This window comes from Pimephales promelas, chromosome 8, assembly GCF_988280905.1.
Source record: "Pimephales promelas chromosome 8, fPimPro1.hap1.1, whole genome shotgun sequence".
Classification (NCBI taxonomy): Eukaryota; Metazoa; Chordata; class Actinopteri; order Cypriniformes; family Leuciscidae; genus Pimephales; species Pimephales promelas.
This window is the reverse complement of record NC_142776.1, coordinates 5,542,212-5,557,042: the sequence shown is the minus strand read 5'-3', so window position 1 is coordinate 5,557,042 and position 14,831 is coordinate 5,542,212. Positions and strand designations below refer to the sequence as shown.

The 14,831-nt window shown below is 38.1% G+C and overlaps 1 protein-coding gene across 11 annotated transcripts in view; it reads left to right on the top strand.

Moving 5' to 3' along the window:
- The first annotated feature begins 63 nt into the window (after positions 1 to 63).
- The window catches only part of bin1b (bridging integrator 1b), a 31,135-nt gene continuing 16,367 nt past the window's right edge, over positions 64 to 14,831 (top strand). For 4 of the 11 annotated variants that reach the window (XM_089133775.1, XM_089133774.1, XM_089133777.1 and 1 more), the window contains exons 1-4: positions 75 to 491; positions 12,454 to 12,534; positions 12,664 to 12,718; positions 14,079 to 14,173. In XM_089133775.1, coding sequence (XP_088989901.1) covers positions 411 to 491; positions 12,454 to 12,534; positions 12,664 to 12,718; positions 14,079 to 14,173 — 312 coding nt within the window. In that variant the 5' untranslated portion in view covers positions 75 to 410. Of the gene's footprint in view, positions 492 to 12,453; positions 12,535 to 12,663; positions 12,719 to 14,078; positions 14,174 to 14,831 lie in introns of all 11 variants that reach the window. The other 7 variants (XM_089133773.1, XM_089133772.1, XM_089133771.1 and 4 more) reach the window with 5 other exon arrangements.

Below are 14,831 nucleotides of genomic sequence, written 5' to 3'. Positions count from 1 at the left end.
CTGATATCGCAGTTGTGTTTACCTGTCCCTTTAAGAGAGCGTCTATAATAAGAAGTGGAAACATAATCCTGCTCTCGCTCTCTCTCTTTCTCTCTCGTTTTCCAGTCGCTGTGACTAGAGGCAAATAACGGAACCAGTTAGACCGTAAATAGCTTGACAGTTTTAAGTTGACATTTTTTGATACCGTAGTTCGGAAAAGGTTTAATCTAATAATAATAACTCCGTGTCCACCTTTAAAACTCCAAACACTGTCCCTTTAAGAGGGTTTACCTACCGACCTCCTGGCTCCTGTTGATCCGACAGTATTACACATTACTGTTCGTCTGTGTCTCCTGTCATCTGCGCTTTACTTTATTCTTAACGGTTTATTTATTTATTTATTCACTTTGGAAACTTGAAGAAGCTCAAACATGGCAGAGGTAGGGAAAGGAGTCAACGCCGGGAAACTGGCCAGTAATGTACAGAAGAGGTTAACCCGAGCACAAGAGAAGGTACGCATGCTTACATTGACTCTTTGTAAATAAAACTATATTTTTACCATGCTGTTTGTACATTTAAATGCGACTTCTGAAGATAGCTAAAAGTTAAATGATATGAATCCGTGTTTATAGTAGGAAGAGACTTTAAAAACAACAGCTGAAACTCATTGAAACGCTTCAATACTCGCCCTTGTGTTTGGAAAATGATGGGGTTGTTTCTCATTTGCAGAGCATATTCTGTTAAATTTATGTTTGAAACTCTGAATTCTGATTGGATTTTGAGATTAAGTTCATTAAACAGCAGCTGACAGCAACTTTTTTCACATTTAGAATTTCCTTTAGAATCAATAATGTGTATAGGCTATATATCACAACATAATAATTAATAATAATAATAAATAAATAACATATTAAACTTTTAAAATGTTCTCCATTACTTCACAAGAAATAGACCAAGTTCAATGAATCTATCTTCATTGATCATTTGTCGTGCATCGTGCGGGGTAAGTTGTCACATTGGTAAGCTGCTGTTTATTAACCATGATTTGAGAAGAATGTGTTACGGTATTTCCATATTTTGTAAACAGTATAATTATTAGCCTATGAAACATAGGACACATTATTGCCTAAACTGTTATGAAAACATTTGGTAATAATCTATCTTCATTATATGCTTGGCACTTGTCTGAACGTGTGTCAGTGTAGTCATTGGGGTTCATTTGTTTAAGGTTTGGATTCATCCAAAACCACTGCTAGAGAAAACAAGCATTTGTGTAGTTGGACCTTATCATTACTAAGCAGTTACGACAACTTCCTCATGCCCCAACTAGTCTAGCTATCTGCTGTAACATTTTGTTTCTCAGTAAAGCCCAGAGTGTCCTCTTTTAGATACACACAGGACCTAAAACAGTCACGTTTATGGATTCAGAGATATTAACTATGTCTACTACAAAATGAATTACTGGCTCTGAACATATGAAGCAGTCTGGAAATGGTGATGTTGTAGCAGAGTTTAAGTCCCAGGGTATCAGGGGCATATCAACACAAACCGACCCCCAGCTGACTGTAGGAGGTCCTACACAGGAAGTGTCATTTCCTCACTAAACACTCCAAATGACCACTGGCCTCCCAGAACGCACAGCTGGACACCAGAGCCTTGCACTGTGCAAAAGTGACACGCTTTTGATTTGAGTGACTCTACAGTTATAGGAACTACTTGATAAATTTAGCCAGTCCGTAGGTGTACTTTCGGGATCCGAGACATTGCACACTGGTTAAACGAATTACTAATCTGCATTGGCACTAGGTTGTTCAGTTCACTTGGCAGGGGCCATTTAAGAAACATCAGAAATCGGTTTCAAAATCGTTGTTTTAGTCATAAATGGTAGACAAACAAGCGGCTTGGACGACTTGGAGATTTCTTAGGAAGATAGTTTTGTCATTTCCTGTCCCTATAAACCAAGCAGACTCATTACTTTGTAATCATATAGATGTGTAAAAAGTTAAGAGGTTATTTAGGATCATTGTCTTGTGTTTGTTTTCCTCTTCCTGTAGGGTCATTTCTCTTCGGTCCCACATACTGAACTCATAGGCCCAGTTGTTCCAATCCCAGCAGAAGGGTGGAGTTTAGGAACAAAAATTTAGTACAACTTTAAAACTGGTTGAAAATACAACATTTGTATTAAGTAATATACACACACTTTTTTATTTTGCTCTTGATTAGTTTAACTGTTACAGTAATGTTTTAGAAGTAGACATTAGGCTACATCTTTAGCTTTAAGAGATATTGGTGGCATAAAATAATCCCCAACACCTGTAAATATCAAAAAAATATATTTATATTAAAAAATATATATATTTGTTATTATTTATAAATGTAATATTCGATAAGATGATTATATTTCATTTAAAGTGAGTTATTATACATTTTTTTAATCACTACGTTGGCACTATCATAAGAGGTGAACCAGTCAAAAGTTTTGCGAGCAAATGCAAAGTTTCTCAGGTGAACGCTCCGAGAATTACGTTAAAGAACGTAAAAGCTTTCAAATTATTTTTTCCCTAATCTAATATTTTTTCCATCACCATCTCCCTAAGAGAGCATTAATAAATCTAGTAGCACCTCATTGCAGTACACGAGATCCAGGATTTAAGGGGTAGAGATGGGTAGGATTAGGGGATGGGGTTAGGGAGCAGGGGGTGGAGATGATTAGAATTAGGGGTGGGGTTAGGGATCAGGGGGTGGAGATGGGTAGGATTAGGCGTGGGGTTAGGGATCAGGGGGTGGAGTTGGGTGGGGTTAGGGATCAGGGGTGGATATGGGTAGGATTAGGGATCAGGGGTGGAGATGGATAGGATTAGGGGTGGGTTAGACACCCCTAAACAACTAGGCCCTGGTGCTCACTTCAGCTGCTTTGTGTGTAGATTTTCTGTAAAAAGTTTTTCAAGAATGCATTAAAAACATTAATATTGTGAAATATTATTAAAAGTTCAAATAACTGTTTTCTATTTCAATACATTTTAAAAAGTTACCTCAAACTCACAGTAATTTATTCCTGTGATGTAAAGCTGAATTTTCAGCATAATTTCTCCAGTCACATGATGCTTCAGAAATCAGTCTGACACGCTGATTTGATGTTAAGCAAACATTTTTTATTATCATCAATGTTGAAAAAAGTTAGAAATATTTTTGTTCTAGAAATTTCAAAAGAAGTCGATTTATTTAAAATAGAAATATTTTGTAACATTATGTCTCTTTTGAGCAATTTTGTTGCCTAATAAAAATATTGACCTTACTGACCTCAAACTTTTAAATGGCCTTGTAAATCTGAGCTCCAAACTAGACCAAAAAGGACCATAACAAAAAGTCCATACAGCTAGTGTTTTGCGTGAATGATCCCTTTAGTATGTTTTTGTATTAATTGCTTTTGTGTGTAGACTTTGCAATGGGTCTAGATATTATTTGTGAGCAATACCTGTAGTTGTTTAGTCCTCAGCAGTCTTGGCTCCTTCTTTAGAGTGTGAAATGCTGGACTCACTCTAAAAGTATCTGTATGTGTGTATTTGTGTGTGTAGTCACTCTAAGAGATCCGCTGTCCATCAGCGTGATTAAGAACTCAGTCTCCTCTTCCCCTCTGAAACTCAGCCAGGTAGAGGAGAGTAAACCATGATCCTCGAGTGGCAAATGGCCCACATCGCAGCAGTCTCCCCTGTCTTTTCACAAACTTCGCTTTCCCCTCATCCACCTGTCTGTCATTAGATGATGTCTGTCACTATTTTGGAACACCAAGGCAAGTTGTTCTTGAGTCACCCATTCTTGCAGAAACATTCCAAAAGTGTCCATTTAGTATGGAGACTCCCCATATCAATGTGTCATAAATAATGACCGTGGAGGTCAAGAGATGGGTGCAAAGTTACAGCAACCCCCTTTTCTTAGATTAGAATCCCAAAGAAAGTGTCCTCAGCCTTCCCCTGACCTCTGCTCTGATTGGACAGGCGACATGCCAATCAAAAGACCCACTGATGTTCAAGCATGAGCCACACCCCTCTTCCGCACTCCACCCACACACCTGCCCGTCCTCATAGAGCTAGTGAGCAGTGTGTGGATTGGGCTATGAATAGCAGACAGGCTGTAGCTGTGAGCTAATCCCCAGAAACCCCTTGTGCGACAAACCGTGGTGTGTGTGAATGCCAACGGCTGTGGTCTGAGGTATTTTGGGGGCTGTAACTGAACACCAGCACACATTGACCAGATTTAAAGACCAATGTCCTTTATAAAACACTGATGAAGTGACATTTGGATTTTACTTGGGAGAATGCAGTCATAAATTCACTCACACACACGCACGGGTCACTAAGTAAATCTCCCTCAATCGAAGCCTCTTTTAACCTGTTAGTTAAAGCTCCACAGACTAATTAAGCCGATCCACTTGCCACTCCTGTGAGACAGCAGAAGTGTGTTTACCTTGGACAGTTTTGTCTCAAAATGTAGTTCATTCCGACAAAAACTTTGAGGACATACTTCCCTAAATAATCCTAAATGAAATCTAAAAGGTCTTCTATTAGGCGTGGGGTTATGGTTAGTCTAATTTTACCATATGGAAAATTGTAAAACTAGAGTAGTAAAAAACAATAGAGTCTGTGTTATAAAGGAAAGAGAGATTGAATATGCGCCTGAGGTCAGATCAAGTGGGTGTATAAAATTGGTCCCTGACTTCATCAATTAGTATAAACTTGTCTTTCACTTGCTCGAATGTTTTTCTCCCTCACACTGAGGAATCTCTCAGCTGCTGGACAAATGGTCAGCGCTAGTGTGATCAGACCTAAAGGAATAGTTCACTTTGAAATACATTTTTGGTATCTTTTAGCTTACCTCAAGGACATCCAAGATGTAGGTGTCTTTGTTTCCGCAGTAGTTTCAAATTTGATATTTTTAGGTCAAAACGTTCTTGTCTGTCAGTCATATAATGGAGGTCTATGGTCACCACCTCAAAGAGCATACACAGAGAAGTCCAAATTAAACATGATTTAATGATTCGTAAATGTAAGCACACATTGATGGCCTAAGACACGAAACGAGCGGTTTGTGTGAGAAATAGAACAGTATTTATATAGTTTTTACCTCTTGTAACCACAGCCAAATGATTAGAGGGTTCTGCGCAAGCGCGGGAAAGCACCGGAAGTGATCTCTCACGCGATCTCATTGTTTACACAGAGATTTCGGAAGTGTTACCTTTCACTGTAAAGATCTAAACATATTTAGATATACATAAAATTGCAATGGAAGACGATTTCGATACAACACACAATGTTGAACATTGCGCAGACCGAAGTGCCCGCACCCTTAGATCACTTGTACGTGGCTGTGAGGTAAAAACTAAATAAATACTGTTCATTTTCTCACACAAACTGCTTGTTTCGTGTCTTAGGCCATCAATGTGTAGCCTACTTACATTACGAGGTGGTGACCATAAACCTCCATTATATGACTGACAAACAAGAACGGTTTGACCTAAAAATATCAAAATTGAAAATACTGTGGAAACAAAGACACCTACATCTTGGATGCCCTTGAGGTAAGCTAAAACATATAAAAAATTAATTTCAAAGTGAACTATCTCTTTAAGCATGTCGATTCAGAAAGCAGCTCAGCCCGAACTCACTGCTATTTCTTTAAAAGTTTTCAAATGAAAACTCACTCATGTCGTACAAAGTTCATATGGCTTTCCTTGTCTATGAAATATGTCTATGAAATAAAAAAAAAGAGACAATATGAAAAATGTTCCAATGAAAGCATACAGTGAACTAGTGCCGTTTTTATTTTTTACAGAATTTTTTTAAATGATTAATTTTTCTGTGTACAGCACTCATGACATATTGGGAAACAAATTTGAGAATAAATAAAGGTGCGTGTTTGTGTGTTGTAAAGTCAAATGTGTGTATGTACGTGCATGGGATGAATGAAAAGAAATCTGATTGGCCAGTTTAGTCACACGAAAAATGATATTACAGATAGTTAATACGCTGTGTACCCTGAGATAAAATCCTGCAGGAGCCCCTGTGCAACAAGATCAGTCCGCTGGTTGTTCTAGTTATGCCGTGATTGCCGTCCCATCTTGACATTTACTTCCAGCGTTTTTTTGGGGGGGTTTTTTCGATACCCCAAAATGCGCATAAAAATGGATGAAAAAATAGAGCTGAAGACTGAAGAAGATTCAGCTTTGCTATCACATTTAAATTATATTTCACAATATTATTGTTTTACTACATTTTTGATCAAGTAAATGCATCCTTGGTGAACACAAGAGACTTTCAAAAACATTAAAAACTCTTAAAGACTCTAAACGTTTGAATTGTAGTGTATTCACTTTAGGCTTAAAAACAAATAGAGACAGACCAATTGACAAATGTGACTGCCAACCGTGCCTGCTTGGCTGTTCAGTGGTTATCACTCTATTTTCAGATAATTTAAAGTAAATTGTGAGTCAGTACAAATAAATGTTTTTTTTTTTTTTTTTTTATCTAATACAGCAATTCTGTATTATTTTATCATATTTGTCATTAGCCACCTGCTCTCATCAGCCATTGAAAAATCCATATCGTTCAACCCTTAGCTCAGCCTGGGTGTACAGTCATATCCAGTGTTCCTGGAAGACCTCTGAGTCAGAGAGAATACTCTCCTCTTCTGCGCAGGGAGCACAGGTCATCATGACACAGATCCAGGACACTGTATTTTAAGATGTCGGGGGCTCGAGGGAGGGGTCCTGCTGCAGTGCATTCAGGATCAGCTTTCAAACACTCCCTGCACAGTAATACACATTCATACATTCTTCAAGAAGAGCACAGCTGACACGGCCTTTATTAATATAGATTAGAGGTGACTGATTTCCCCTCAAGCTTAATTGAATTCATTTGCTCTTCTATAGCAATATTTTGTAGTTTCCTTGTGTTTAGCCAAGTTATTTTCTATAAAATATGTCTGGGAAATGTAAAATGTTGCTCAGGGAATTTTTAAGTTATAGAGAAGTGAACATTCTGTTTTCTTAAAGCTGCAGTCCGTAGCTTTTTGGGTTAAAAATTATCCAAAATACTGGTCCTGGTGGATTTCCGCGGGACATTGGAGCATGTCTTTGCGTCATTATGTCACATCTGTACACATAAAGAAGAGTCTCGGCTAGCCGAGACTCTTCTTCATGTGTACAGATGTGACGTAATGACTCAATATAGCCGACTAGCCGAGACTCTTCTTTATGTGTACAGATGTGACGTAATGACGCGATATAGCCGACTAGCCGATATCTGTACATCTGTACACATAAAGAAGAGTCTCGGCTAGTCGGCTATATTAGGTCATTACGTCACATCTGTACACATAAAGAAGAGTCTCGGCTAGTCGGCTATATTAGGTCATTACGTCACATCTGTACACATAAAGAAGAGTCTCGGCTAGTCGCTATATTGAGTCATTACGTCACATCTGTACACATAAAGAAGAGTCTCGGCTATTCGGCTATATTGAGTCATTAAGTCACATCTGTACACATAAAGAAGAGTCTCGGCTAGTCGGCTATATTGAGTCATTACGTCACATCTGTACACATAAAGAAGAGTCTCGGCTAGTCGGCTATATTGAGTCATTACGTCACATGTGTACGAATAAAGAAGAGTCTCGGCTAGTCGGCTATATTAGGTCATTACGTCACATGTGTACGCATAAAGAAGAGTCTCGGCTAGTCGGCTATATTAGGTCATTACGTCACATCTGTACACATAAAGAAGAGTCTCGGCTATTCGGCTATATTGAGTCATTAAGTCACATCTGTACACATAAAGAAGAGTCTCGGCTAGTCGGCTATATTGAGTCATTACGTCACATCTGTACACATAAAGAAGAGTCTCGGCTATTCGGCTATATTGAGTCATTAAGTCACATCTGTACACATAAAGAAGAGTCTCGGCTAGTCGGCTATATTGAGTCATTACGTCACATCTGTACACATAAAGAAGAGTCTCGGCTAGTCAGCTATATTGAGTCATTACGTCACATGTGTACGAATAAAGAAGAGTCTCGGCTAGTCGGCTATATTAGGTCATTACGTCACATGTGTACGCATAAAGAAGAGTCTCGGCTAGTCGGCTATATTAGGTCATTACGTCACATGTGTACACATAAAGAAGAGTCTCGGCTAGTCGGCTATATTGAGTCATTACGTCACATGTGTACGCATAAAGAAGAGTCTCGGCTAGTCGGCTATATTGAGTCATTACGTCACATCTGTACACATAAAGAAGAGTCTCGGCTAGTCGGCTATATTAGGTCATTACGTCACATCTGTACACATAAAGAAGAGTCTCGGCTAGTCGGCTATATTGAGTCATTACGTCACATCTGTACACATAAAGAAGAGTCTCGGCTAGTCGGCTATATTAGGTCATTACGTCACATCTGTACACATAAAGAAGAGTCTCGGCTAGATGGCAATATATAGAGTCATTACGTCACATCTGTACACATAAAGAAGAGTCTCGGCTAGTCGCTATATTGAGTCATTACGTCACATGTGTACGCATAAAGAAGAGTCTCGGCTAGTCGGCTATATTTGGTCATTACGTCACATGTGTACACATAAAGAAGAGTCTCGGCTAGTCGGCTATATTGAGTCATTACGTCACATGTGTACGCATAAAGAAGAGTCTCGGCTAGTCGGCTATATTGAGTCATTACGTCACATCTGTACACATAAAGAAGAGTCTCGGCTAGTCGCTATATTGAGTCATTAAGTCACATCTGTACACATAAAAAAGAGTCTCGGCTATTCGGCTATATTGAGTCATTACGTCACATCTGTACACGTAAAGAAGAGTCTCGGCTAGTCGGCTATATTGAGTCATCACGTCACATCTGTACACATAAAGAAGAGTCTCGGCTAGTCGCTATATTGAGTCATTACGTCACATGTGTACGCATAAAGAAGAGTCTCGGCTAGTCGGCTATATTTGGTCATTACGTCACATGTGTACACATAAAGAAGAGTCTCGGCTAGTCGGCTATATTGAGTCATTACGTCACATGTGTACGCATAAAGAAGAGTCTCGGCTAGTCGGCTATATTGAGTCATTACGTCACATCTGTACACATAAAGAAGAGTCTCGGCTAGTCGCTATATTGAGTCATTAAGTCACATCTGTACACATAAAAAAGAGTCTCGGCTAGTCGGCTATATTGAGTCATTACGTCACATCTGTACACATAAAGAAGAGTCTCGGCTAGTCGGCTATATTGAGTCATTACGTCACATGTGTACGCATAAAGAAGAGTCTCGGCTAGTCGGCTATATTGAGTCATTACGTCACATCTGTACACATAAAGAAGAGTCTCGGCTAGTCGGCTATATTAGGTCATTACGTCACATCTGTACACATAAAGAAGAGTCTCGGCTAGTCGGCTATATTGAGTCATTACGTCACATCTGTACACATAAAGAAGAGTCTCGGCTAGCCGGCTATATTGAGTCATTACGTCACATCTGTACACATAAAAAAGAGTCTCGGCTATTCGGCTATATTGAGTCATTACGTCACATCTGTACACGTAAAGAAGAGTCTCGGCTAGTCGGCTATATTGAGTCATCACGTCACATCTGTACACATAAAGAAGAGTCTCGGCTAGTCGCTATATTGAGTCATTAAGTCACATCTGTACACATAAAGAAGAGTCTCGGCTAGTCGGCTATATTGAGTCATTACGTCACATCTGTAAACATAAAGAAGAGTCTCGGCTAGTCGGCTATATTGAGTCATTAAGTCACATCTGTACACATAAAGAAGAGTCTCGGCTAGTCGCTATATTGAGTCATTAAGTCACATCTGTACACATAAAGAAGAGTCTCGGCTAGTAAGCTATATTGCGTGTGAAGATGTTGGAGGTGGAGATTTATAGCCTTTTTTCACAGCACTTGATATAACTAAACTTATCAATTTGATGGTGGATCCAGAAAGGTTCAAACGACAATCACCAGTGACAACAGATTTATCCGCTGTAAAATGCAAAAGACTTCGTTCGGACTTCAGAGTGGCGACAGAAAAAATAGACCGCAACCGGACCCATGTGAAAACAAGGATATCGGAAGGACATTAATGTTACATGTAGTCATGCAATGCTTGCTGACGTTGTTAACACTGACAATTTGAGAATAAAGTATAATTTGCACGTTTTTTTAACTCATAAGCGATTATTAGATTTAATCAGCATGATTTACTGCAATGTCAGAACAAGAACAAAAGTGGATGTTTCTTACTAGTTCAGATTATGAAAATTCTTATGTTGGTCATAACGCGTAAAGTTGATAATTCTGCGAACGACTGCAATTGCACATTTTGAACAGAGATGGCGACAAAGAGGAAAAACGCCGGACTGCAGCTTTATTTATATGAGGGATATTATGACGTGTACATTCCCAGGAGAAAACTCAAGGCGTTTCAGGGAGTTGAGAAACAGTGTGTACTGATAAAGGGAATAACTCCCTTTGGGATGACTTTGTGTTTTGTAACTTTGCAGACCTTTTCCATGATCAAACAGCAACATTACACACTAAAGATATAGGACCACTTTACCATTATCGAAGAAAATGTGAGACCATTCACGGATGCATCATTCTGTAAATGTCATCCTTTCATCTTGAATGCCTTTGGCATTATGAAGTAGACTTCACAGGATGTGTTATTCTGTCGCCCGTCAGGCTGACGGAGACCAATCTTTATGGGTCACAAATGGCATGGCATGTTTAATATGCTGGAGATGACAAGGGGGAGCAGAAGGAAAAGGAAATGACCTCTGAATAAATAGAACCGGATACAAGCACTACCTCATACATACTGGACAGGAAATAGAGCAATATAAAGTAAAGGAAATGTGCATAATTACGTCTGCTAGGAAATAGTTACGTCTTAAATAATGAAAACATTGTATGGAATAAAAGAAGATTTTGCTTTGAACTTCTGGTGGGTGTGTGGATGGCATGAAAGTTTAGTACATGACACACTCATGGCCACACATTGTTGCACGCCTCCTTGGTTAAGTTTCATTTTTTATGAACAGGTACTGTGTGTCATCATTCTTGATGGGGAAGAGGAAAATGGAACCGATTCTGAAAACACTATTTGTGTAGAATGTGTGGTGGCAGGGATCTGAGACCCTTTTTATGCACATATGCATCTACACTCAAAAGACTGCTTATAAAATTAAACGTGCATTAAAAAAATGGTGCAAAAATAGCCTGAAGAAATTTGGAACGGATACCTTTCATTTCTTTTTGCTTTGTCATGTAATGTTTCCTGTTTAGGACATTTTAGTGCTTTCACATCTTCTTGTCATGTTTGGAGTCGTTTTATGGATGTTTTAGGTTAGGATATTTCAACATTTTCCAAAATATGTTCTTTGGTGTTACATATAAGAAAGAAGATCATACTTGTTTGTAGAGCCCGACCGATTAAGGATTTTGAAGGCCGATACCGATACAAATATTTGTTGGTTTTAAAATCCGATGTTCCGATATATCGGTCGAAATTTTTTTTATTTATTTTTTTTATTTCAGGAACGTGCAACAAAACATAAACAGATTTCCCTAACATTAGTTATTTGTAGTTATTTATGAGTTTTAACTAAAATAATATGAAAATGCATTTTTAAAAAAAATTTCTTTCTTTTATTGTCACAACAGAACAGAGGAACATCAAAATATATTAAAGTTCTGATAAATTAAATAATGAGATACTTGCAACCTGGATCAGCAAGTTGCAGGATGTGTGGCGCGTTATACACGAGTGTTGCCAACAGGGATGTTGTAGAGTGCCCTCTGGTGGACAAACTATATAACTCCAACACTCATGACATGGTTAAAGCGTGTTTCGTCCGTCCGTTTTTATTTTATTTTTGAAATATTAATTTATCGGCCATTATAACTGCCGATACCTATAGTTTGGAAAATGCCTAATATCGGCCGATAATATCGGCCTTCCGATAAATCGGTCTGGCTCTATTGTTTGGAACCATATGAGGGTGAATATATGAAGAGTTCAGATGCAAAAGCCTCTAAGTGCCATTTGAAATTTTCTTCTAGAATGATAATTTTTATCAAGCTTGTATATTTAAGTTCAGTGATTTCACTTAAATGGCAATGATAGTTACCTATTAATTGTTATTTAAGTGAAATTACTGAACTTAAATATACAAGTTTGATAAAAATCATCATTAAAGAAGAAAATTTCAAATGGCATTTAGAGGCTTTTGCATCTGAACTCTTCATATAATGAAGGAAATTTCACATTGCCTTTTTTATGGTTTTAGATTATTAGGAAGGATATGATATTTTTATTTTCTTGCCTTGGGCCCCACAAACCCATGGGCTGGCCTGCACACATGTAATGCAAAAGTTGTGTTGTGAAGTTGTGGCTGTTTTGTGTCGTTCTCTGGTAGGTGATGCAAAAGCTGGGTAAGGCGGATGAAACGAAAGACACGGCCTTTGAGGAGGGAGTGGCAAACTTTAACAAGCAGCTGGTAAGAGCCTTCAGCCTCTTTGACCCCCTTGCTTAATATACTGCTTCCATTGACATTTGACCTCTGACCCTTTTCGTAGTTCTTAAATATCTAGTGATGATTTCATCTCTCTCTGATCTCCATCCCCAGGCCGACGGCACCAAACTGCAGAAAGACTTTAAAGCGTATTTGTTGGCAGTCAAAAGTAAGACTCTCATTGTGTGTGTCTTTGTATATATTTAATGAAAGTGAACAGGAATAGTTAGTTCACCCAAATAAATGATCATTTACTCATCCTCATGTTGTACCAAACAGGTTTGACTTTATTTCTTCTGTGGAACATAAGAGAAGATATTTTGAAGAATGTTGGCAACCAAAAATATTTTGGTGACCATTGACTTCCATTGTACAAAAACACCTTCTTTTATGTTCCACTGAAGAAAGAAATACATACAGGAGTTTGGGCACAGCATAAGGGTCAGTAAATGATGACAAATTTATAATTTTAGGTGAACTATGTCTAATCGTTGCTATCACAAAAATCTGGGTTTATTATTCGTTTGATTACACTATAATTTAGAGGAAGCTCAATGCTAATTTTAGAGAAACTCAATACAATCAAGTGCAAAAACATCTTTTCAGGTTGTCAAATGGCAAAATTAGAACTAAATTTGCAATCGCTCAATCATGTTTCTTTGTAATTACATGCAGCCTTCTATCAGATAAAATACATGCGATTCTCTCAAAGCAAAACAGATCATTGTGACTGAACAGACTCAGCCCTGCATGTATAACTGTACTGGCCTCCATATGTAATAAAGATAAGGGCGTCACAAATTCTTTCTGGGTAATAAACATGTGGAACATATTTTCAGGTCTGGCCATATTTGTTTCTTCTCAAAAGGGGTAGTTCATCATTTACTCAACCACATGTTGTTTTTGTATGCTTTTTTTGTTCTTCCTTGTAATATTTACTTAATTTACTCACCTTAATGTGGTTCCAAATATGTATATGATTTTTTTTTCTTTAGTGGAATGCAAAAGAAGATATTTTTAAAATGTCTGTGAGCTTTTTTTTTTTTTTTTTTTTTTTAGAAATGTAATAGATTCCAATCATCTTCAAAAATTATTATTATTATTTTTTTTTTTTTTGAGAAATGCATACATGATTGGAACAACATGAGGGTGAATAAATGATGATAGAATTAAACATTTTAGGTGAACTGTCCTGTCCCTTTAAATCTTGATTTTAAATATAGTTCCTTATTGTATGTCGCTGTCATACTTTTGCTTTAAGCACTGGTGAGTAGCAGTAGTAGTACATTTAATAAATGTAAAGTTAGCAGACAGCCTTCCTCTTTGTACAGCAGACTGTAACGGCACTGTCCTAATGCGCATCACTGTTCCCTCAACTTCCTCCCATGTGACCACAAAAGGTCTCACTTCTCTGAAAGACTTTAAGGGAAAGAGACTGCATGTGTGTTGGGTTGAGTGATTAAGCATTCACCCTCTGTGTGAATGTGCCAATATCCGTCTTTTTGCTGACCCACTGCTTGTTTCCGCAGCCATGCACGAGTGTTCAAAGCGTCTGCATGACTGTCTGGCAGAAATGTACGACCCCGAGTGGTTTGGCAAAGAGGAGGTGGACTCCATCGCAGAGGTGTGTAAGCATGTCACTGGCAGAACCTAACACTCTTTCTGGATTGTGTGACATTAGTGTTTTCGATGTGAAAAATCCCATAGGAGAGACAAAGCCACAAAGGGCATGTGTTTAATACTGTATGTCAGTGTCAGTTGTTTCTCTTTAAGGCTCCTGGTTCGCACATGTGCCTCCTGAAATCAAATGTCTTTTGTAGAGTTTCAGAAGAATGTCATAAACCAGATACTGATTAAATGAAGCATAACTGTCTGTAACATAGTTTATACAGTCATTTTGGAGCCACATCTTACACTCTCAGAGAAAAAGGTACAAAAGCTGTCACCTGGGCTGTACCTTTTCAAAAGTACCTAAAGGGTGCATATTGGTACCTAAAAAATGTACATAATAGCACCTAAAATGTATACATAATAGCACCTAAATGTCCATATTAGCACCTGAAATATACATAATAGCACCTAAAATGTCCATATTAGCACCTAAAATGTACATACTAGCATCTGAAATATACATAATAGCACCTAAAATGTCCATATTAGCTCCTAAAATGTCCATAATAGCACCTAAAATGTCCATATTAGCACCTAAAATGTCCATATTAGCACCTAAAATGTACATATTAGCTCCTAAATGTCCATATTAGCACCTAAAAAGTACATAA